The sequence below is a fragment of the Cricetulus griseus genome, chromosome 4, assembly GCF_003668045.3.
Source record: "Cricetulus griseus strain 17A/GY chromosome 4, alternate assembly CriGri-PICRH-1.0, whole genome shotgun sequence".
Taxonomy (NCBI): Eukaryota; Metazoa; Chordata; class Mammalia; order Rodentia; family Cricetidae; genus Cricetulus; species Cricetulus griseus.
In genome coordinates this window covers 76,687,047-76,711,262 of record NC_048597.1, presented here as the reverse complement: position 1 = coordinate 76,711,262, position 24,216 = coordinate 76,687,047, and the positions used below count along the sequence as shown (strand labels likewise).

The window sequence follows — 24,216 nt, the reverse complement described above, 5'->3', positions numbered from 1 at the left end:
ATTGGTTGTTTGCTTGAAGTTTGGGTTTGGGGTGGTCTAATAGCCTTTGGTGGTCTGTGCCACATTGGGTTGGCCACTTCACTTTCCTCCACATGGTCTCAGAGGGTTGAGCCCATAGTGACCCAGCAGGCTCCAGGTCAGTGCTCTGGGACATCTCCTCCTGCCACTCTTTCTAGGCAGCTACAGGGAGCAGGGCACATATCCCTGTCACAGCCCCAGCAGTGTCTGGCCTCCACAGCTGCTAATAAAATTGCATAAATATTTGATGGCTAATTATTAAATATTTAAAAATGTAAAACTGGAATGGTTTAGAAGTTAGCTAGGCATGAATAATTCAGCCCTTAGATGCACGTTAGCTTTGGGTCTGAACAGGGCTAGCACCTCCAGTGCCTGCTGCAGCCAGGAACATAAGTCCCAGGTACTTCTCTGAGTAGCCAGCCACCAGTCTCCCGGGCCTAGAAGCAGAGACTCAGGCAGAGTCCCTGTCATCACACTGCAGGACAAGTCTCAACTCCTTCCCTTGTAAAGTCAGGAAGGGGTTCATGTGGAAGTCTGAGTTGCTGACCTGGGCTGTGGCCAAGCAGAGAGGGTCCCTTTACTTCGGTGAGCCGGAAACACTGTCCCTTCTGGTCAGTGTTCATGTGTCTGCAGAAACCAAAGACCAGGCATTGTCCAGCCACCTGACCAGACACATGAGAGAGTTCAACCATGTCCTCAACTCATGGTACACAGGGATTCCCTCACAGGGGAGACAGGAATAGACTCCTAGGCCCAGCCAGAGCATCAGGAGAAGCTTAGACCATGACCTTCTCTGTCTACTTCCTCATCTTCAAGGCTGGGCTAGCTGGAAACAGCACCTCCGCCTAAGGTTGGGGGGCCAAAGTTGTACAAGCTGCAGTGTATGATGTTCTAGTACTGTGGTGATGTTTGCAAACCCTGAAAATCCCAGCTTTGATTAAGTGGATTTTATTCATTTTTTTATTTAAAAGGTTTTTGGTTGTTTTTTTTTTTTTCATCTTACATACCAACTACAGTTCTCCCTCCCTCCTCTGTTCATCCTCACCTTCTCTCCACCACTTTTCAGAAGGGAAATTGGCTCTGCCCAGAATCCCCAAAGGAATGTTCAAAAGCTGCTTCTAGCTCTTAATCAGATGGTGGGGGCATTAGAGTAGTCGCTGCTCCATTGGACCACACCCTCCTTTCTGCTCCTACCCCATAGCATTATAGCCAGGAAGGAGGGGAGAGCCCATCTTCAAAGGTCAGAGGCAGAGAAGAGGGCCGTGTAGCCCTGGGCATCCCTGGTGGTATCATCCTTACCTGTCATCTCCCTCGAGGAAGCCCTTTCCTGCATTGTTGTTAGTGAGCCTTCACAGTGACGTTCAGTCACCATGAGGTAGCATGTGTGTTTCCCGATGGCCTAAGTGTAAGCATGTTTGCTTTCCAGGCTGTGAGAGAACTTGGTTATATTTCCTTCCAGCATGCTCACACTCGAGTGTAGGTTGTTTTCATTTGAGTGCCAGTGTGGTAGCAGATTGCCCCAGTTCCCTTGCTATAGCTGTGCCTTGCACTGCTGTGCCTAGCCCGTTATGGTTGTTTGAATGAGAACAGCCCTCATAGGTTCATATGTTTGAATACTTGGTCCCCAGTTAGTGGAACTGTTTGGGAAAGATTAGGAAGTGGCCTTGCTAGAGGAGGCGTGTCACTGGGGTGGGCTTTGAGGTTCAAAAGCCCATACCAGGTCCAGGGTGTCTCTCTGCCTTCCCCTGGCCAATCAAATGTAAGCTCTCAGCTACTACTCCAGTGTCACGCCTGCCTGTCTACAACCATACTTCCTGCTTTGATGATCACGGTCTGACCCTCTGAAACTATAAGCCAGTCCCCACTTAAGCATACTTTAGTTTATGAGTTGCTTTGGTCATGGTGTCACCTCACAGCAATAGAACAGTGACTAAGACACCTGCTTTTTAGCTGCATGACTGCTCTGGCTTCTCAGCAAACAGAAAGGCTGCATTCTCTGTCTCCAGCATGAGTATGCTCTGGTGTGTGCCTACACATCCACACACATCCATCCATACATCCATCCATGCATCCCTCTCCACACTCGGCTCTGTTGGGACCCGTGTTGAGTCTGTGATGCTCTGACCTGGTTACTTCAGTACACACATCCTCATCTTGCCTAACTGGCATGGAGATGAGGATGCTACCTTTGTGCTGTGTTCTTTCTCATGTTTTTTTTTTTTCCATGCCGGCCAACATGCCTAAGCCTGAGCGTCTGGAACTCTCCAGAGGGACTGTCAGTGTCCTCTCAGTGCTTTGAGACACAGTGGGCCATCTGTCAGCTCTGCTCAGATTCTTATCCTTGGCTAGTCCTCTTGGGGCCACAGCCTGGGATCAGAACAAAGTGTGCTCCGCTCTGAAGGGCATCATGTAGGCTCTTTCTGATACCACAGGTACCAGCCCTGGTGGTCCCCACAGTCATGCAGGTGTCTCCTTTGTCTCTTGCCTGAGTGGAGAAGGTTCAATGCTCTGAGATGCTGTTTGCTAGGCACTGAAGTGGGCATACCATTCCAGACAGGACTCTGGCAGGCCTGTCCCCCATGCTATGACTAGAACCCAGAGCCTTACCCAGGTTTTCAGTTCCCTTAGGAAACTGGCACGGTGGGTTTTTTTTTTGTTGTTGTTGTTGTTTGTTTGTTTGTTTGTTTTGTTTTTGTTTTTTTTATTTTTGTTTTTTGGTTTGGGTTTTGAAACAGCATCTCATGTAGCCCAGGCTGGCCATAACTCACTATGTAGCCAAGGATGACTTTAACTTCTGATCCTCCTGCCTCTACTTTCCAAGTGCTAAGATTACAGGCACTTACCATTATGCAGAGCTGGGAATCAGATCCCAGTACTCCCCGGTGAGTCACTTCACCAGACCCTTGGTAGTTTTCTTTGGTGGTTGTATGTTTCTCTCCCCAAAGAGAAAACAGTTGGGCTTTCCTTTGTCCTCCTGTAGAGCTGACCCCAGAGTCATAGGGGCTGGCACTGTTGTGACCCAGAGCTGCAGCAGCCCAGTAAAGGTGAACATGAGGGTATCGGACTGATAGAGGCCGTTTTAGTTTGCTCTCCTGCTGTTGTGATGAAACACTGACCAAAAGCAACTTGGGGGCTGGAGAGATGGCTGCTCTTCCAGAAGACCTGGGGTTCAATACCCAGAACCCACATGAAAGCTCACAACTGACTAGTTTGTGCCCCAGGAGGGCACTGCCCACAGTGGGCTAGCACCTGCCCCTCGCCCCACATATATTAGCCATCAAGACAGTGCTCCACAGACATACCCATAGGCCAGTCTGAAGGAGGGAGTTTCTCAGTTGAGGTTCTCTCTTTTTCCCCTTCCAAGGTTTGTATAAGTTTACAGAAACCAACCAGCACAGGGCATGGAGAAGTGGCTCGGTGGTTAAGGGCACATACCTTCCAGAGAACCTGAAATCAATCCCTAGCATCCATATCAGGCAACTCAAAACCACTCCAAAACCTTCGGGCATCTGATGCCTCCAACAGCACCTGCCCTTACACACTAATATCCACACTAAGACATATCCACACACATATACATAGCTTAAAATAATAAAAATAAATCTTTAAATAAAAAACACACCAGGCCCAGCACCCACCTTCTGTTTCCAGACTGAACAGGCACAGGTGGTATGACTGCTGTGAGCCCATAGCCATCTTCTCTCTGGTTACCTCTTCTCTGTGTCTACCTCATGTGTCCTTCTGGCCCCTCTAATATCAACCATTCTGTAGACTTCAGGCCAGGAGCTGAGACTTCAGACATCTGAGCCCATAAACGCTTATTATGCCGACATCTCTGCTCTCAGGCAGGAGTGTGCATGCCCACTAGCTTTTATCTGGTAGAGCACACTCTATTTCTGTCCTGTGTCCTTGCCTCGGAACTTTAACAGCTGCCTCCTGTGAGTCCAAAAGGGCAAGCATGGAGCTAAGATAGTGCGGATTGTCAGCTTAGAGCCATCCTGTGGCCTCCCCAGGGTAATGAAGCTCACCAACAGGCCTGCTCTAGCTTATAGGCCAGACATGGAACAGCGGGCAAGGCCTGATGTGCCCCAGGCCCACTCTGGAAACCCACTGTGGCCCATAGTCTCTGCCAGCCATCAAGTCTGGCTTGGGTTCTCATGAGCAATTTTATCCCTTCCCTGGCTTCCACTTGTCACCTGCCACACTCCTGTGTTTATAGGACTGTCCTTGTAGAGAGGGCCATAGGAAGGGAGGGCATGGAGAGCTCTGCCTGGGAACATTGAGGAGAGTGGCACAAAGCTGGAGAATGGCAGTAACCACAGCTTCCTCCTGGCAGCATGATAGGACTTGAGAGTTGGAAAGGCCTGTGACAAGATGGAAGGGCACCCAGAGCTTGAAGGGCCTCAGTTGCCGTAGAGTGAGACTGTGGCCCAGGGGCTGACCCTGTGGATCTAGAGAAGGACTCCCCAGAACATGGCTGCTCTTCTCTGTGTCTTGGTCTCAGAATGACCTTCAGTCCTCCTGAGGCCCAAGGTTTGTGGTCCAGAGCTCCCTGGATTTCACCCCAGCTACCACTCTGCCCCACCCCCCACCCCATGTTGCTACCTGCACACTCATGAGTAGCTGAAGACATCTCCCCAAGGGCAGAGTATGTCACCACAGACTCCAAGGCCCTTTGCCTCCTAGGAGTTGCCCAAAAGCAACCTCTGCTCTTGGTCACTTTTGAAAGTAGCTGAGTGACAGCTAGTGGCAGCAGAGTAATGACACTTCCAAGGTGGAGCCCATCTTTTATTTATTTAATCCAAACTATCGAAGTGAATTATTCATTCTTGTTTATGTAAGCCACTGAGCCACAGAAATAACAAGGAAGTTGAAGCACCCCAAATCAAATGATTGTTTTCAGGCTTTGGGCATCACACTGTGCTTATCTTGTCTGTCTCTCTCAACCTCCTCACTAGCCTCAACTCTCCCTGAAGGAGGTGGCTTCCACTCCCAGCCCAATGGCAATAGGCGCTCCTCCTTTGTGGCCACAACCATGCCTATAAGGCATGTGGCCAGAGTACCTCCTCTCCATTCACCTCCAAGAAGCACACCCACCATCCCCATGGGCCTTCCATAGACCTGAGCCTCCTACCTGCCTCTGAGATCTGAATTGTACAAAAGAGCCCATTTCCTTCCTCAAGGTCAGCCCATGTTTGGTCCTAAGATTTAATCTTCCCCTTTGGATGTCTGAAGTCTATCAACAGTTATCGCAGTCTCTGATGGCTGGAATGTCCCTGGGAAGTCTGGCTGGTGAATTTCTCCCGCTGAAGGCTCTTGTCTCAAAGGAGGAGGGGCCAAGGGATGCCAAGAAGAGTCTTGGGGTCAGGGCTGCCAATTAACCTTTCATTTTCATAGTCTGATCACTCGATTAATCAAGGCTCTGGGCCTGTGTCCTGTTGAAGGGGCTCTCACTGTGGATAACAGTGTCTGCCAAGGCCTCTGTGCTGGATGATGGATGAAAGAGCCTCGGGGCAGGGCCAGCAGCCCCACAGGTGAGCTTCTGCCTACAGGCTGGGTCTGTCAGGCCATTTCTCCTCAGAGCCCCTGGTACCAGCATGCTTTTCTCAGAGTGTGATTCCTGCACTGGATTGTGGATGGGCTATATATTCTAGAATACGAGGGACAGCAAAGGTGGGGGCAGCCCTGCTGGAGCCCTTCAGCTGCATGGCCCAGTGGTTGTGCTGTTTCCTTGTTTATGGGATGGGGCTGGGGCATGTTCATCTGGAGGTGTGTGAATTTCCCTGGGGAGACATAAAAAAATGTTTATTCTAGATAGGGCACCAACAACAGAGCAATCCACCCAACTCTAGGCTAATGAAGCAGTGAGCTTATTGGGGTTACTAACAGGGGTATAAGTGAGCAGCTCCTTATGTCACAGAGGAGCTGTAGCACCAAAAAGCCCACCCCAACATTGGGAACCTTGCAGCTTACAGGCAGCTCAGCCAGTTGGAGAGTCTCCTCTCCCTCATCGTTGTTACTGCTTCTAAAACCTTCGGGGCAGGGTCGAAAGTCTTATGACTTCCTGAGCTTCCTAAGCTTTGATTACTTCCTGAGCCCTGCCAGTTTTCTGTACTCACTGAGTCTTAAGGGGCCTACCTCCCAGAGAGAGTGCTTCTGTTCAGAGAAAATGACAACGTGCCATCATATCACAGTGGCGATGTGGCTTTTGAGTTTATGCATTTGACTTAGGCTGGCCTCCAGGGATTGCTCTGGCTAGATCCTTAAGACTATATCTGAGGACAGTCACATGCTGCACTCTCCTGGGAGATGGCCTGGAGATACAGAAGAACTGAATGGGCACTCAGCCTCCCTCATCTCTGTTTTCCTTGGGATTGCTCAGGTCTTCTGGTTCCCACATGGCTCTCATGGAAACAGGCTCCCCTGTTCCCGCTGATCGCTAGAAGGCCAACCCATCTGTCTGCATGGTGCACAGGGCACAGGGTTCATTCTCCTTCCTGCCTCGGGCCTGACCTAAGATGCCCCACCTCATACCTTTCCTGTCCTACTGTTTCACAGTGGGCCCATGAGGGACCCCCTCTGGGCCTGGTCCATGGAGTCTCTTGGACTCTTGAGTTCCTCTTGACTTAGGGATACCTTTCCCCACCCACTGCTCAGGATTCCCCTCCTCAGAAGTGCCCAGTCTTCTCTGTACTCCCACCACAGATCATAGCCAATGGTAACTAACTCCAGTCCCTCATCCCAGTGAAGGGAGGCCCATAATACATACACTACCAAAGCCTGACAGCCCAGGCCTGTGGGGCTTCCCTTGTGAGCTCCATGCAGGACTTCTAGGAAGTGCCCAGCTCGAGACAGTCCCTGTGTGTGTAAATGGAGCCAAGCTTGGTAATTAACTGGGGCATAAATCAAGGCTTAATTACTCAGCAGGCACCTTGGGTGAGAGATTCATGGTAATTGTGTGTGCTCCTGGTGGCTTTGCACAGCTGGCTTCTCCCTGGGCACCAGTAAGCCATGGCGAGCAGTTGGGGAGGTGGTGCTCTGCCCAGAATGATGCTCCCAGAGACACGTGGGGGAGGTCAGGAAGGAGGTTCTAGGCAGGGTTATCTGGAACCCAGCCAGACCTTGCTGAGGACCAAGGGGGGATTTGTGGTCTCAGATGGCCAGCATGGGGACTTCAGTCTACTACTTTCTCTGAGTCATGTGCTAGCTCCTTCAAGGCAAGTGACCAACCCCAGGAAGAAGGAGCTCAGGCTGCAGTCTCGTGACAGTCCATTTGCTCAGAGTGGTTGGGGACTCTGACCCTCACTGAAGACCTGGACCTCTGGTGCTTCCTTCTCCAGCAGGGTCCGGAACCTGCTGGCCAACTGGGACCAGCTACCACCAAAGCATGACCAATTGTCCCACAGTGCTGCCCAGCAGTGACCAGTGATGATGTCCTGTTGGGCATTGTCATTCTGCCAGTAGCTTATCTAACCACAGCATCTGTCTTTCAGAGTACTGTGGTTTCGGTTTTTTGGTTTGTTTGTTTGTTTGTTTGTTTGTTTTTTAAGTACTGTTGTTAATACAGTGACTTCATTATGGCTGTCACCAGAAGGTCACACTGCTTATCTGGCTCATGGTCCTTTTTCTCCTGATTTCTCAGAGCTCACAGATGGGCACCAGCCTCAGGCATCCCTAGGCAGCAGGGACTTCAGTTGGGCCCTTGTTCATCCTTGTCCCTTCCCTTGGCCATCTTCCCTGTCTCACCAGTGCCCAGTGGCACTCACACCATGCCCCTCTCCCTACAGAGCTGCGGAAGCAAGTGGAAAGTGCCGAGCTGAAGAACCAGAGGCTCAAGGAGGTTTTCCAGACCAAGATCCAGGAGTTCCGCAAGGTTTGCTACACACTGACTGGCTACCAGATCGATGTGACCACTGAGAACCAATACCGCCTCACTTCCCGGTATGCTGAGCACCAGTCTGACTGCCTCATCTTCAAGGTAGGCAACTCTGCGTGTGCATCATGCCAGTTCATGCAGCCACAGGCTGCTCTCCTCCTAACTTGGAGGGAAGTCAGTGCCAGCCTTGGTAAATGAGTCCCCAAGGCATGGTCTTCCATGGCAGGAGGGGACACGCTGGCTCCCTTTCCCCTACTCTTGATGGGCACTGACCTGGGGCCACTTCCACTGGGCTTTCTTTAATTTGTACTATGTGAGTCTCTGCTAATCTCTGCCCTGTGAGTTGGGGCACTTTGGCCTTGTCCATAGGCAGAAGGTACTCAGAGGATAGTGAGGGGCATGGCAGGCACCTTGCTGCCAGGCTTCTGCCAGGGGTCAGTCAGTATGTGGCACAGCCCACAGAAGGGAAAAGACAGGCTATGTGTGCCAGCTACTCGTTGGTCAGGCCAAAGGTACTAAAGCTGATCCTGTAGGTAGCTGGGCAAGCCCTGCAACCTGGAGAAGAGGCAGTGGTCTTCAGGAAGCATGTATCTGTTGGAGTCTCATGTACAAAGTGGGTACCTGAGGAGGGAGCCCTCTTAATTGAAACAGGAGCAGTATATCCCTGAGGGAGGATGCTTGGGACATGGCCTGGCCAAGATGTGGGCACAAGTTCTCACAGTAAGCAGGCTCAGCAGAAGTGAAGTTGTTCCATGCTGCGGATGGAGTGGTATAATTGGAAATATGGGATTGCAAGGGCTTGCTCATCATTGGCAGCAGCTTTACTTTCTGTCCCTGGGGTAGTGTTATGGTACCAGCATGACATGTGACCCTGGTGTACCTGTGATCCTAATATATGCAGCTGTTTGGGGAAGGGTCATTAGCTGTGGGTGGTCAGCTCAGAGGGTGGCCAGCTCCATTCTGCATCGCATGTGGCTGGGCCACCTGTGATGTCTGTAGCCAGGCTGTCTGTGTCCTGCAGAAACAAGAACTAGCTTCCATTTCTATGCCCAGTATGATCTACATACTTGAAGCAGAATTTCACAGAAAAAAAATAGTTCTGTTTATCGTTTGTCCAGGGACTCATTTATCCTTGTTCCCATCCATCTCTCTGGCCCCTTTCACGGGACGCTGCCCGTTGTGCCGCACATACTGTCCCTTGCAACTTCGTGGTGTATCTCAGAGACTTTCTGGATTTCTCAAATTACATCCATTCATTTTTTACACTTCTTAGCACTCTCAAAACCTTTGACTAAGTAAACAAATATTTGAACGCCCAAAGTCTCTAAGTCAGTAAGCTATCAGAAATGTATTTCTTCGCTTCTGTGTACCTTTGAATAACTCAGGATCACTGATGGGTATTTAATTTAATACAGTGTAGGGATTCCTTGTGTGTGTGTGTTTTGTTTTTTTTTAAGTGGTAAATGAAGATGCGCTGAGCAGCTGTCACTATGAACACATCACTTACATCGGTGTTTGTAGACAAGGTCTAATTTGCATTCCAAAGTATTCTAGGTTTTTTGTTTTGTTTCATTCTTTGGTGGTATAGGAATGAAACCTAGGGCCTCCTGCATGCTAGGTAGGCAGGCACGCTGCCACTGAGCCACATTCCCAGCCTCTCTGGAGGCCTAGGCAGGCACTCTTGCCACTGAAGTACATCCCCAGTTCTCTTTTTACTTTCTGTTTAGAGACAGGGACTTTCTGAGTTGCCATGTTAGCCTTGAACTCTGTCTATAGCTCAAATTGGCCTTAGATTTCCAATCCTCCTGCCTCGGCATGCCCCATGAGGTCCTAATGTATCCTGGTTTTAGAGGTTGTTGAAAGCATAGTGTGCATAACCAGTTCTCAGCCAGGCCAGTCAAGCTACATAGTGAGAAAAAGCTTTAAAAAAAAAAAAAAAAAAAAAAAAAAAAGCTTCTGCCCCAAAAGCAGACACAGTCATCACAGCACTGCTTTGGCCCCGTCACCCTGTTCCTGCTAGTTCCAGTCTACTCAGCTCTAGGTGTCCTGCCCACCTTTCTTCTGTTACAAGGCCACTTGTGGTGGCTTCCTAGCTGTATATGAGACCTGCCACATCCCTGGTCCTGTTGCTAGCCCTGACTTTTGTGCACTGCCAACCACAGCCTCCATAGCACACAAGAGAATGAGGGCAAGAGTAGCTGCTTACTCTACCTGGTACACACTGTCCTCATACCCTCGCAGTTCCTCACTTGCCCACATAAGTAGATGAGATGTGCCTTCCCGCCTCTGTCTCATTGATCCTTCCCACCAGCTGTCCTTGGAGTTGCCTGGCCAACCAACCACACACACACTCACCATTCTCCAGACGTCAGTGGGTCAGACCCACGGGGCACTCAGTGACACCAACACAGGCAGGTAGGCAACTGCATTTAGCCTGGTGCTCAGGAGCAGGTCAACCCTGCTCCACTCCAGGTAGCTCTCTCACTGGCAGCAGAGACAAGACAGTGTGGTCCTCTCATGGATACTAGCCCCAGCCAGTGTGGTTTGAGCCTGTTGAGAAGCTTCTCCTGGGTTCCTAGCTACACCCAGGGCTCAAAACCACCTCAACATCAAGGTGTCTAGTGTAGCCACAGTAGAGCCTCCCTCAACACCTGGCATTTGACAGGTCACATAATGTATGTACATTCTGAGACACAGTGGAGTGGTTAGGTGCAAGTTGTGCTATATAGTGGGCAGGCAAGTGCTGGTGTCTTGCGATGGTCACTGGTCCTTGTCACATGGTGGCCAAACAGGTGAAGAACTTGTTATGTGGTGGCCTGGTGAGGGGGCTATACCTTGTGTCCTTAGTAGAGTGAGTGGTGGCTCACTGGAGAGAGAATACAATTGCATTGTGTCCCACTGGCAGCCCGGGGGTATATCAACTCTTCCTTGTACCATCTTTTCTTTGTAAGAATGCACATATGTGTACCTGTTCATGATCATGTATGCACACCTGTGTGTGTAGTGTGGCGACAAAGGACACCTTCACCTGCTTTCTGTGAGAACCATCAGTCTTTCAGATAGTCTCTCACTGGCCTGGAACTTGCTAAAGAGGCTAGACTGGTGAGCCAGCAGGCCCCAGGCCTCCACCTTTTTCCTCCTCCCTGACTTAGGATGACAAGTGTGCCACCATGTCTGGCTTTTCCACATGAGCTCTAGGGGTTGGATTGGGGTCCTGGTGTTTATAAGGCAAGTACTTTACCAACGAGACTGTCTCCACAGCCCTCCTAAGTTTACTTGACAGAGGCACAGCTGTCTCTCTCCAGCAGGCTCTGGAACAGCCACTGGAGCCCCCCCCCCCATTTGCCTCCTTCAGTCTCCTGTGACCCACCCCTCTGTACCAAAGACAGTGAGTCTTGTGGGTAGTTCAGCGTGAGACTAGAAAAATGTTTTTTGCTGGCTGTTGTGCTCTATCTTTCTCCAGAGCCTCCTCTTGGCCTGGTGCAGTAAGCATGGCCTGAGCCTGCTCCTTGGCCCCACTGCCTCATCCTCATACCTGGCCCTGTCCAGCCTGCAGATTTCTGTTCCCATGGCCCCACTCTATCTATCCAGCTATGGAAATGAGTGCAGAAACCCCATGCTGGACACACCCTGGTCCTCAGAGCACTACAGTGTGAGCCAGTGCTGGCCAACTGCCTGCCTCCACATATGCTTCCCTATCTGCCAAATGTGGATAATTACAGGTTCTGCTGGCACTGTGGGACCCTGTGAAGGTGTGGGTCACCTGAGGGTCTCTGTTAGGTGGCCTGCCCTCCTGTGCGCAGCCTGTGATGACACCAGGGTCTTTGCTGCTGCTGTCCCTGGCAGAGCCTTAAAGCAGTTCTCCAGCATTGTCCACAATGGGCAAGCCAGGCAGGCAGATCTCAAAGAGGAGAAGGCAAGACCCCAGGCACAGACTACTTCCCACCCACCCACCCATCTCCCCTAGCAGGGAATGCAGGCCCTCCGACAGCAGCCTTAAAGCATCTCCGGGCCACTGGATCACCTGTGTTTGCAGCTTCCATGTTCTCCATGGTACCAGGGTTCTTCCTAGGACAGAGGCTCCTTTAGGCCATGGGCCCACACAGCCTTAAGAAAATCCCCCTGTCCAAAGCAGTACCAGTAGGACTGCACTGGGTCTGTGGAGCTCTCCAGCAGGAATCTCACCAAGACTCTAAGCCTGGGTTGGCCCCGTCCCATCCCATCTTTGGCCATTATATGCCCTCTGCGACACTATCAGAGCTGAATCAGCTCTATAACCTCATCTGCCAGGCAATGCCTGGCTAGTCGAGAGGGTGCTCACAGATCTATTGGAGATGGTAGGGGAGAAGAAAAATGAATAAGGAGCAGGCAAGAGGCAGGCTGACCCCTGCACCCAGGGCATGACCAAATCAGGCTCAGGCAAGCTCATGGTAACTTCCACTCGTTTCTCTTTGCCCCAAACAACTTCCAGGCAGGAGGGGTCTATTGCAGAGTTAGAAATAGCTGGGGTCTGCTTCCAGCCAAGCAGGTTCTGCAAATGTGTGCTGGGATAATTGAGGGTTGGCTCACAGTCCCACATGGCTCCGCTTCCCTTCCCAGCCTGGACCCAGCCTCTGCCATGTGTGGGTGGCCGAGCTGCCTCCCAAGGCTGCTGTGTAGGGGGAAGGCAAGAGCTCCGCTCCAGCACGCAGTGGGAGCCTGGCATCTTGCCCACTCCTCCTCTCCCAAGAGGTATTAGACCCCAGAGTCTCCGGTTTCCTTGGAAAGACCTGAACCTGGAGGCAGTGGCCTACCAAATGTCCCCAATTGTCCTGGTTTGATCTCATTCCCTGTGGTTCACCAGGACCCTCTGCCCAGAAGGAAAAACTTCTGTCACAGGATTAAGATAATCAAAAATGAGAAGCTGAACAGCAGCAAATAGAATTATCTGCAAAGCCCATGAGATGCACTTGGCCCTGACCTTGGGTCCCTTTCACCGATGCCAATGAACCCAGGGCCTGGAGGAAATGTTCAGGGCCAACCAGAGGCAGACTTGGATTCTGGGATCACAGTATCCTACCCATCTAGCACAAGTTCCTGATCTGGGGAGCAGGATTGTACAACCTAAGGGGCTTGTTGGTAGATGAGTGAGAGTACATGTATATATAAAAGTATTAGTCCATACTTGATTCACATGGCTGGGCCCAGCATTTTTACATGGGTGCTGGGGATCAAACCCAGGTCCTTATGCTTACATGGCAAACAATTTTACCCCAGCCTCCTCTCTTGTTTTGCTTTGTTTTTTTCTTTATATAAAGTCTCACTGTAGCCCAGTAGGCCTTGACCCAGAGATGCTCCTCCCTCTGCCTGGACTTCTAGGATTACAGGCAGGGTCCACCACACAAGCATCATCATGGAGTCTTTCCTTTCACTGGCACTTTCCCAATCGGAGACCTAAGCCCAGGGTCAGGGCCCTGGGGGCAGTAGACCAGTTGCAGTTGTCTCTCCGTGCCAGCAGCAGGGCTCTGCACCAATGTCTGGACCACTCCTAGCTTCCTGTTCCTCCCAGACAATGCTGGTTCGTGACACTGGGTCATGGCACTTCTGTTGGAATGTGTGTTGTGGGCTCAGCACCACCAATGGGAGTTCTAGCTCAACTTGCAGTGTGACCATGTCACCCCTTTTAGGGACTTTGTCCCCGGGGCACAATGTGACTGACATTTGTTCTGATAGAAGCTGCCTGAACTACCTGCCTCCCAGAGCTGCTCCCACCCCTCCCCCTGCAGCCTGGCATCCTGGGGTGGGCACTTTCTCGGCTATGTGCCCAGCCTCGGCACAGGCATCAAACCACCTGTGTCATGGTGATTCTGCCTGCTGTGCTCTTTCGGAAGCGGACAGAGCCCACGCGCAGAATGGAAAGAGCAGGTGAGGAGGCAGCCAGCTTCTGCACACCTGCACCTACAGTGCAGGGCTGCCAGAGACTGCAGGTGTGTTCACAGGAAGAGGTAAGTGTCAAGAGAGTCCCGTACCTAAGGCCATTCAGCCCTGCAGAGTGTGAGCCCTGCTGACTGGAGCATCAGGAGAGCCTGAGTCAGTTTCTTCATCCACAGACAGCCATGCAAGGGCTGGTTATTCAGAGAGCTTAGGGTCTCTTTCCTTTTGTTTCCTAAGTACACTTTTTAGAGGAAGTAACAAAGGGCAGCGCTTGGTACACAGCTCACAGCCAACACTGTCAGTTCCCCCTCTGGAAAAGGTGTCACAGCCCAATTTCTAGGAGCTCAGCTCTGCTCCTGTAGACAGGCATAACAACGGGTTTCAGTGAAACTGTATTTATGGCACCAAGCTCTGAATTTCATAAAGTTTCTACAGTGTACCAAGTATTCTTGTTGAAAATTAATATATTTATTTGTAGACTGGCAACAGGTTTATAGAGAAGTTGAGGGTAAAATAAGGTTCTCCTATGTCCTAACCTATACCAAGTTTTTTATACTGCTGACTGATCTTGTTCAAGTGTGGCCTGATGGCTGCAGTCCCTAAACCCATCCTGTCCAGTTGCTGGGAATTGTGAAGTCTGTGCTGATGAAATAATGTGGTTTGTGTGAATGCACTAAAAGGTGTGCCACCTCTGTGGTGTTCCACAGAGTAGCTCTAAGTCCTCTGAGTATCTGTCATCCCCCAGCCCCTGCAGATCTCCTACCCATCATTTTCCATTCCTGGGATGTCCCAAAGGAGGGACCCTCTGTGCACGTTTGTGCACTGGATTCTTTCACTTGGCAGCATTCACTTGAGATTCCTCTGGGTCTCTCTGGGCTTGATTGCTCATTTGTTTTGATTTTTACAGACTAGAGATGCAACCCAGGGCTTTGTTCATGTTAAGCAAAATGCCACCCCTGAACCACGTCTCCCAACCCATTTCTGTGGGACTCTAGGCTGGTACTCTATTACTAAACCAACACCCCAGCCCCTCACTGAGGGTTCTAGTCCAGTGCTCTACCACTGAGCTCAACATCTAGCCTTCCTTCCTTCCTTCCTTCCTTCCTTCCTTCCTTCCTTCCTTCCATCCTTCCTTCCTTCCTTCCTTCCTTTTGAGATAGAATGTCACTGTATAGCTCAGGCTAGCTTCAAGTTTGTCATCTTCTCTTCTTCTGTGAGCCACCACACCTGACCTCATTCCTTTCCATCACAGGTGTTTGTATATACCAGAAGTGTTGTGTCCATTTGCCTACTGAAGGACATCTTCTGTGTTCAGTTTTGATCATTATGAATAGACTCCATGACAAAAAGCTTTAAAGACTTTCTTGACAGTTTAATTATGTCAGAGTCACTGCAGCTCAGTTGATGCAAAGTCCATAATTTACCAGCCTCTGACCTGCACTACTGCTTTATCCAGAGCACTCCGCCTTCCACATCTGCACACCAAGGCCCACCAGATGTGCAGCTGAGGTAGAGTCTCCCTGGAAGCAAACTGGCCCCGAGAATACCATCATCTCCTGCTTTGCTTCCACACACACACACACACACACACACACACACACACACACACACACACACACACACACGGCCTCTGCGTGGTCCACTGGGGCTTCCCATATGGCACCAGCTTCTGAGAAATCAGAAAAGCAGGGTCAGAAGTGATGGAGATAACATGGGTCCCAGTGGAGATATGCACTCAAAGCTGTGTGTTGTACACTGTGTCAGTGTTTGAGGAGTGGCTTCCTGGATTCTCCTACTGCCCTTCCTCTGGTGCCCAGGAACTACCAATGCCCATGGTTCCTAACAGCCCTAAAGCTTCCTCAATGAAGTGCACATAGCTGTGTTAATTCCTTCCTTGTTGCTGTGACAGAACACCTAAGAGAAGCATCTTAAGGCAGAAAGAATGTACTTGGACTCACAGCTTCAAGTGATACAGTTCATCATGATAGAGAAGGCATGGTGCTGGGGTGGATCCATCCATAGTGACAGGAGTGTGAGATGGTTTCTCCCACATCTTGGTGGATCAGGGAAGCTGAGAGCCCAGGCTGGAAGTGGAATCAGGTATAGCCTGTAAGGTATGGCTCATTGGTAGAGCACCTGCCTAGAATCCCTCTAGTGAGGAGCTGGGATGTGGCTCAGTGGTAGGGCAGTTGCCTAGAGTCCCCCAGTGAGGGGCTGGGATGTGGCTCTGTGGTAGTAGCCTACAACCACCCCATGTCTCCATGTTCTACAACCTCCCAAGATAGTGCTATCAGCTTGGGACCAGGTGTTCAGACAAACAAGCTTGTGGAGAGTGTTTCATATTCAGATTGTACCACAGGCTAAACTGTGTGAAAGAAAGACTTCCCAGTGCCTCTTGAGAACCACATGGGAGTGGCTCTACACTCCGAAGGTCCTAGGGTGATGCTGGGCTAGAAGTAGGAAGAACCAGATGTTGAGACCTCAGTGTGCAGGCCCTGCTTGTGCTCTAACCTATCACAGCCCATCATTGGCAAACACTTTGGGTAGCAAACAATTACTGGGCATTGTATGCCAGGCAATAACTGGGCCAGAAGCTGAGCCCCAGACCCTCCTTTATACTACACTTCCTGTGGCTCTGCTCACCAGCTGCTTCCCTCAAAGGCCTTACAGCATAGCGTGCATAGGCTTTCCTATGGGGCCATAGTTTTCTTAACTGGCTACCATTCTTACCAACCCTGTGCTACTACTCCATGATGAGATCAGGCTGGGCATCTATGGCCATGGCTCCTGCCAAGCGGTGTAGACTGACTAGGCGAGGGCCTGCATCCAGCTGGGATATGTGGGCACGGGCTGAGATTTGCTCAGGATTTATCGCTCCCTGATGAAGCTTTCGCATTTCCACTGTAGTGTAGATGTGACCTTCATAGCTGCCCTGCCTCTGCCTTTCAAAGCAGCCTTGTAAACACACAGAGCAAATTTGCCTGCCTGCCGTGCTCCCTGCATCCGTCCCACACAGATCAGCCATGATGCTCCAGGTTCCCAGGGAGGGATAGTTGATCACAGAGGAAGCTCTGAAAGTTTTGCTGTCTTTGCCTTAAGTCACCCGCCAGTGACCTAAAGGAACCTCAGCCTATGAGGTGTTCCTAGTCCAGAGGGTGGAGAGTGCTACAGGACAGGGAGGACTCAGTCTAGGCAGAGAGTGGGGAAAGCTCCTGCTCTCAGAGACAGCGTTGCCTTGGCCTGGAACTCTCTGTGGCCTTGGCTCTGCTGTTGCATACCTAGGAATGGTGTGTCTCTACTGGCAGGTAGGGCCTAAGTTATTGCACCGCCCTCAGCTCTTTGTCATCAATGGAAGAAAGGAATTTGGGTGTTGAAGGTCAGGCAATGGGACAAGTGATAGGAACAAAATTGGGGAGACCAGATAGCGATAGACATAGGTCCTTTGGGACAACTCAGGAAGCAAGAACCAGTGCAGTGCTTCCCATCCCAGGGCAGCATGTTGTCAGCCTCACCCATGGACTCCCCTTCCTGACTCAGCCAGTGTGCAGCCCTCAGATACCTGCAGCTTACACTCGCCTGGCCTCCACCTGGTGCTCACACTGTATTAACTGGAAGGTGCTAGTGCCCTGTCCATCTTCCTCCATAGCACAGTGGGATAAACAAAGGCTGTGGAAGACAGGCAGAGAACAGAGGCAGCACAACCGCCCCCCACTTCCTGGTGTGGGCAGAGGGTAGGCTCAGGTTATTAGAGGCCCTTAAGTGTTCTGCACACAGGAGAGATCACTACCACAAGGGTCCAGCTCAAGGGTCCTTCCTCTGACTCAGGCTACCACAGACAAACCCTTATCCTCCACCTAGCCTTGGCTCTCACCTTGATCTACCCTTTCCCTGTCTGCTGTCATGGCTCAAACCATGATCCTCCTTGTACCTTACCACAGCAATCACTGTAGGCCATCTTCTCTTTCTACCCTGCTGTGGCTCACACCAGCATGGAAAATGCTTCCCTAGCCTCATTTGTTTGGTCCTCACAGCCATCTTCCTGGACAACCAGAGTGAGGGGCTGAATGAGGAATACTGGGGTCGATAAGGAACATAGAGATTTCAACCCAGGGCTCGTCTCCAGTGGGACAGCCAATGGCCTAGAGAGCAAAAACCAGGAGGCACAAGGCTTTCTTTAGCTACTGGCTGTTATTGGTGCTGCTGTGGAAGTGGCAGTGGTTGCAGAGAAGAACTGTTCACCCAGCCACCATGCCAGCACCCACCCATCATGGCAGATCTCACAGCAGTGTCTCTACCCTGGACACTCCAGGCTCACATTCTAAACTTCTTCAAATATCACCACATCTAAAAGAGCATCCTAGGTGGCCAGAATCAGGAACAAGGTGGGTCAACAGGGGAGTGCCACCCACAGATGGGAAGGGATGAGTTTTAGGTCTGATGGGGTAAGGGGACAGAGCTTAGGGCATTGCTAGCAGCAGCTGAGACACAGTGGGTTGTGTGACACCAATGGGGAGTCACACAATCTGGAGAGGGTCTTCTTGCTAGCCCAGTTATCCTGCCCCCTTCCTCCTACCCTCTCTGTATTCATAGGATCATGGAGACCCTGGTTGTCCCCAGAGACCTCATCTGTTCTCTTTTCTTTATTTTACAGATAAGGAGTGTTACTGGGGGAGGTGGGGTGACTGTCTGCTCACACACAGGAGGCTGTAGGCCATTGTGGAACCCAGATGGAACACAGAATCCCTCTCCCATAGGGAGCTGTGGAAGAGCAGGGGAAAGAGTGCTGGAGGAACCACAGACCTCTGAGTGGGGTTTATGTGACCCACCTGGTGGCACACCCTGCCTGCACTGCCTGGGCAGGACAGCTTTGCCTGTGCCCAGCTTGGATCTGCCATTAGGGCTGCTGCCTCAGGAGCTGTCCCCTCGTGTGGTACTGAAGCTGAAATCAAGGATGGGCTTCTGAGCCTGGGAGCCTGTCTCCAAAACCTGCAAACCAGTTAGTTGAGTGTTATCCCAGGTACCAAGCACCTGTGGGCCACAGCTCTCATCCCTGGGCCTCCTCAAGTTGCTAGAAGGGATACCGCCTGAAGAGAGGCTGCCATGCAGGTTTGTTCTTTCTCAGAGCTTGCAGCTTTGTGAAGATGTCAATGGGCTGACAAGCTGCCTCACTGCTGTACCCTGTACCACATATAGCCTGACCAAGGGAGGAAGGAGGGCCCTCCAGACCCTGTGTGTGGCAGGAAGAAGGGCCCTCTGGATCCTGTGTGTGGGCAGTTCAGCCAGAAAGTGGGTGATGGGCAGCTGTCTCAACAGGCTCCAGGAGGGGCAGAAAGAGCTGGGTGGAAGAGGCAGTACACTGCTTTCACCCCCACCCCCTTCCCCCCTGACAGGCAATCAGGCCCATTCACAGGCTCCTGTTGGCAGAGGCCGGCTTCTGGAGGCTTCCTGTCTGCCGAGATAACAATGAAATCTAGATAGACACTTTAATTTGAATTTGCCTTTTTGGGTCCCCTGAATTTCAAATGTAGTTGTTGAGAACGCACGCTGACTTCAAAACCTGCCTCGTTCCTTCAGTTGCGTTGCCTAAGCTTACCAGGCTCTGGGATCTCAGTGATGCAGCAGGCAGAGTCATTGTGTTGGATGTGTAGTGCCCCTGAGACCCCAGCAATGGACACACTTATTCTCAGGGTGGGGCTCATGTTCAAGAGTAGTTCCCCAGCAGAGGTCACTGGGTTTGTGTGAGGAGCTGGCCCTCAGCCAGTGGCACAGGACAGGGAGGCCAGTGAACTTGGCTGAAATGGTGGGCAAAGAATGAGTTGATGGTACAGAGTAAATGCTGAGTTCCCTGAAGCAAGAGGGGATTGAGGAGAGGCCATTAGATCTGGGTAGGGTTGAGGGTCAGCCTCTGCATCCACTCTAAAACAGCCATCTTCTTCCAAGGCCATAGCTCCAAGAGGCAGCACAGTGCAGAGGAACAAAATGGTTTTAGTTCTAGCAGTTTGTGCAAAGGCCCTGTGGTCAAGGAGGCTTGATCATCCTTAGAATTGAATCGAGGCACTAGGGAAGAAACCCTGGTGTAGGCTCATTCCCAAGAGCCCTGGGGATCCATTCCAAAACTTCTAAAAGACATTGTTGGTGATGAGATGGTGCTGTCCACAGATCTTGGGCTAGCCTGTTCTCAGATTGCCTTTCTTTCAGTGTAGCCATAACCCCTGTATACACAAATGCCCTATAGTTCCAGAGGTCGAGGCAGGAGGATTGCTGCAAATTCAGGTCTAGTTTGGGCTGCATAGTTCCAGGCCAGCCTTACAGAAAGACCTTGTTTAAAAAAAAAAAAAAAAAAAAAAAAGACAGGGAGCTAGGAATAATATAACTCAGGCAATAAAGTACTTCGATGTAAACCTGAGGACCTGAGTTCAATTCCCAGAGCCTATGTTTTTGTTATTGTACATACTTTTAATCCCATAACCAGGGAGGCAGAGGCAGGCAGATCCTTGGGGCACACTAGCCAGCCTAGCCTAATCAGAGAGCCCCAGGTAAGAGAACTTGTCTCAAGAAATGAAGTGGGTGGCTCCTAAGGAAACACATATGAGGTTTCCTCTGGCTGCCACATGCACATACACACATAAGGGGACTTGGGGTTCTGCGCCCACTGAAGCCAGCAGAGGGTATGAGCTCCCCTAGAACTAGAGTTACACGCCTTGTAAGCCTTCTCCTGTTGGTTCTGGGAACTGAACTCTGGTCCTCTGAGAGCAGCAAGCTCTCTTAACCTTTGAGCCAGCTCCCCAGGCTCCAGTAGGACTTTGTATAGAGGTGGTCCATGGGCCAGAAGTGGCTCCTGTGCTGATGGTTTGCAGAGCCTGCTGGGGACTCACAGAATGCAAATTAATAGCCCCGGCTCCCTATAAATAGCATCCCAGCACTTAGCAGATAGAAAGCAGCAGCCGACTCCAGTCTTCTCACTTATGTGTAACTTCTGTCATGCCTCCATGTTATTAAGTACTTTGAAGAACCCATTATCTTTTAAATCTCTTTCTCCTTTTTAAAAAACTTCTACATTTAAATGCTTCACAAACCCCTTTCAAGTGTGCACACATGCTGACAGTCCCACCCCACCCTATGCCAGTCTTTGCTCTTTTGCAGGAAGACCCTCCTTACAGTTGCTCTTAGATGGGTCTCTAGTAGCCCCCTTCTGAAATGCCTTTATTTCATCTTCACTTTGAATCTGTGATCTGTGTTGACAGTCTTGTTTTCCTTTTAACTTCTTGACTCCCCCCCCCCCCCCATTTTCTAGCTTATGTGGATACTGATGAGAAATTCGCTCACAGCCTCGCCCTGGTCCTTGCACATACTGTGGTCCTTCCGGCAGCTGGCTTTATGGCTTCTTTGTGTTTATCTTGTTTATTGTTAGTCCAGCTTCTTGGGTTTGTGCATTTATAACCCAGCAAATTTTGACAATTTTAAGACGAGCATGGTGGCATAGGCCTGTAATCATAGCTACTTGGGAGGCTGAGTCAGAGGGATATCTGGTTGAAGATCATCCTCAGCTACAGAGTGAGTTCAGGGCCAGCCTGGGGACTTTAGTAAGACTCTGCATCAGAATAAAAAGCTAGCAGCTGATGAGATGGCTCAGCCGATAAAAGTGTTTGACTCCAGGCTTGATGACCTGATTTTGATCCTCAGGACCCACTAGCTGGAGAGCACTCACCTCTCAGAGTTGTCCTGTGATCTCCACATGTGCCAGCCCAATAAATAAATCAGCAATGTAATTTTAAAAAGTAAGTGGAGTGGGGTGCAGTGGTAGAGCACTTGGCTACACTCTCTAGAGAGGGGCTGGGGATGTGACTCAGTCGGATAACAGCACCTCAAGGAGGTGGGGACAACAAAGAGTTGGCTCAGTGAGAAAGCACTAGCATGTGTGCAGTCCTGGTCCCATTCCAGCACACACACACACACACACACAGAGAGAGAGAGAGAGAGAGAGAGAGAGAGAGAGAGAGAGAGAGAGAGAGAGAGAGAGAGAGAGAGAGAGAGAGAGATAATAAGAAGAAATTGGGGAGATGGGGCTATTGCACTTTCACGGGTTTTCCACACCTCAACTCCTCCCACCCTCCAGGTGCAGGAAGTTTTGGTTGCTTGGCACCAGCATACTGCTGTTGAATTATCCTTCCCATCATCTTCTGTGTTTCTGATGTGATCCTGGTTGTTAACCTTTCCCTCTGGAGGAGTTGATCTGCTATTAATCTCACTCAGTGGTGTTTTCATTCTAAATACTCTTTTTTCGTGTTTAAAGGGTCTTATATGCTTAAAGCCAGGCCTAGTGGCACAGGCCTGTAATCCCAGCACCCAGTAGCATGAGGCAGGGGGAATCTCCAGTTCAGGGCCAGCCTGGACTACATAGATGACCCTGCCTCAGGGCTGAGGAGATAGCTCAGCCAGTCAAGTTCTTGGGAACCAGAGTTTGAACCCCAGAAATCATGTGTTTTGAAGAGTCAGACATGGTAAAGAGCCTTTGCCATCCTGGTGCTGAGAGCCAGACAAAGATGGTCCCTTGGGGCTTACTGGCCTGCCAGCCCAGCATACAGTTCCAGATCCATGAGAGACCCTACCTCAAAAAAACAAAAGGCCCACTTGGCTCCTGGTCTCTAGTTTAGTGATCTGTTGCTTTATAAAAAGATACCCCCAAACTTATTACCCTGAGTCCCCAAGGTTAGTTATTGATCATAAGATTTGAAAGGCAAGCACTCGCTGGTTTGGTTAGGTTTTGTTAGGTGGTTTTGCTTGGTAAGGCTTCTTCTGGGGGTGCCATGATCAGCTGCCCATGGTACAGTCTCTGCAGACCCCATGGACACCAGAGGGTCTGCTCCCAAGTGTCCCCCCTGGGAACTGCATCCCCAGAGAGACTGGACTGAGAGAGAAAGGGCTGCACCCAGATGGGAGCTGCAGTAAGGCATCCATAGTGCCATTTTCCAGGCCCAGCCTGTTTCCTCTCATAAAGCCACCAGCCCTACTGAATGCTGTCCTTCCCTGGGACCACATTTAGCCCTTTTTACCTTCTCGAAGGACCTGCTCCCAAAAACTGTCACACTGGAGGTAGGGAATTGGTGTCAGAATTTCTGGAACACACTCTAGCCCTTAGCCACTGTGTGTTTGTGCCTATAGCACTCAGTATGTATCCCAGGCAGACACTCCCTGTGTACAAGAACTGCATGCTAGATAACACAGTGATTGCAGCTAAATGGGATCATATCATAACTGCTGGGACCTTTCCTAGAATGTTCTTTTCTTCATGAGCACCTGGCTGCATTGCCCACTAGCCCGTGCCCTTCTGTCTAGCATACCTATTCTCTACCCACCTTCTCTTTCCCTCTCTGCCCATTTGCTGGGGGGTTCTGAAGGACGAGCTATCATGAGCATCCCCAGAGGGTAGAGTCAGACCTGCATATAGGGCTTACACAGCCTTTCTTCCTTCTCTGACTGGGTCTGAGTGACATTTCTGGGCTTGCTCTGGGAGGATTGTGTCCTGGCAGGTAGAGGGACATTTCCTTCTCGGTCAACTAGCCACTGCTTCCCTGTGAGCTGGGCCACTCTGGTGGTGGTGGATGACAGAAGCCACGACTTCTCTGGAGGACCCAGAGTGAAGGGGCTAATTATCAGTCCAAGTGAAGCAAAGGTTGTGAGACAGAGTCTCAGATCTGCCCTGGGCTGGCCTCAGACTCATGATCCTCCCACTTCAGTCTCGAGTCTCAGGTATACTCCAATTTACTCCCTGTCAAAACAACAAGTTGCCAGGCATGGTATCATGGCCAGCCTGGGACACATAGATAGCAAGAGCCTGTCTCCAAACAAAATGCAAAGAAGCTAGTGTCCTGCTGTTCCTATACAAATAACTTTGTTTGTCTCTAAGCTTCTTTTCTATTGCTATGATAAAATACTCTTGACAAAAGCAACTTAAGGTTGAGAATGGATCTATTCCAGCTTACAGTTTAAGGGTACATATAATGGTGGGGAAGTCAAGGCAGCAGCTTGTCTCATTGCATCCCTCACATCAGGAAGCAAAGACAGGTGAACACTGCTGCTGTGCACCCCTTTCTCCTCTTGTCCAGTCCAGGATCCCAGCCAGGGAATGGTGCCGCCCATGGTCTTCCCACCTCTGGGCAATCAAAATGATCCAACAGACATGCCCACAGGTTCCAGCTTCCAGTTGTTTCTAGACTCTCTCAAGTTGGTGTTTAACACTAATTACCAGTTAGTAATCAATTCAACAATATAAGAAATTTAAAGAATTCCTGCCAAGACACAAATGCTAGTTGGTAAGAGAAGACCCGTGTTTTGACTTTGTGCTTGGAGCATGATGGTTAGTGGCTGCTCACATCACAGAGTCTGTGGTAGAAGGTGCTGAATGGAAC

General features: G+C 50.5%; 1 protein-coding gene across 1 annotated transcript in view; it reads left to right on the top strand.

Moving 5' to 3' along the window:
* The window catches only part of Mad1l1 (mitotic arrest deficient 1 like 1), a 310,200-nt gene that overhangs the window by 247,828 nt on the left and 38,156 nt on the right, over nucleotides 1–24,216 (top strand). The window contains 1 exon segment of the mRNA NM_001246783.1: nucleotides 7,806–7,996. Within this exon segment, the coding sequence (NP_001233712.1) occupies nucleotides 7,806–7,996 (191 nt within the window).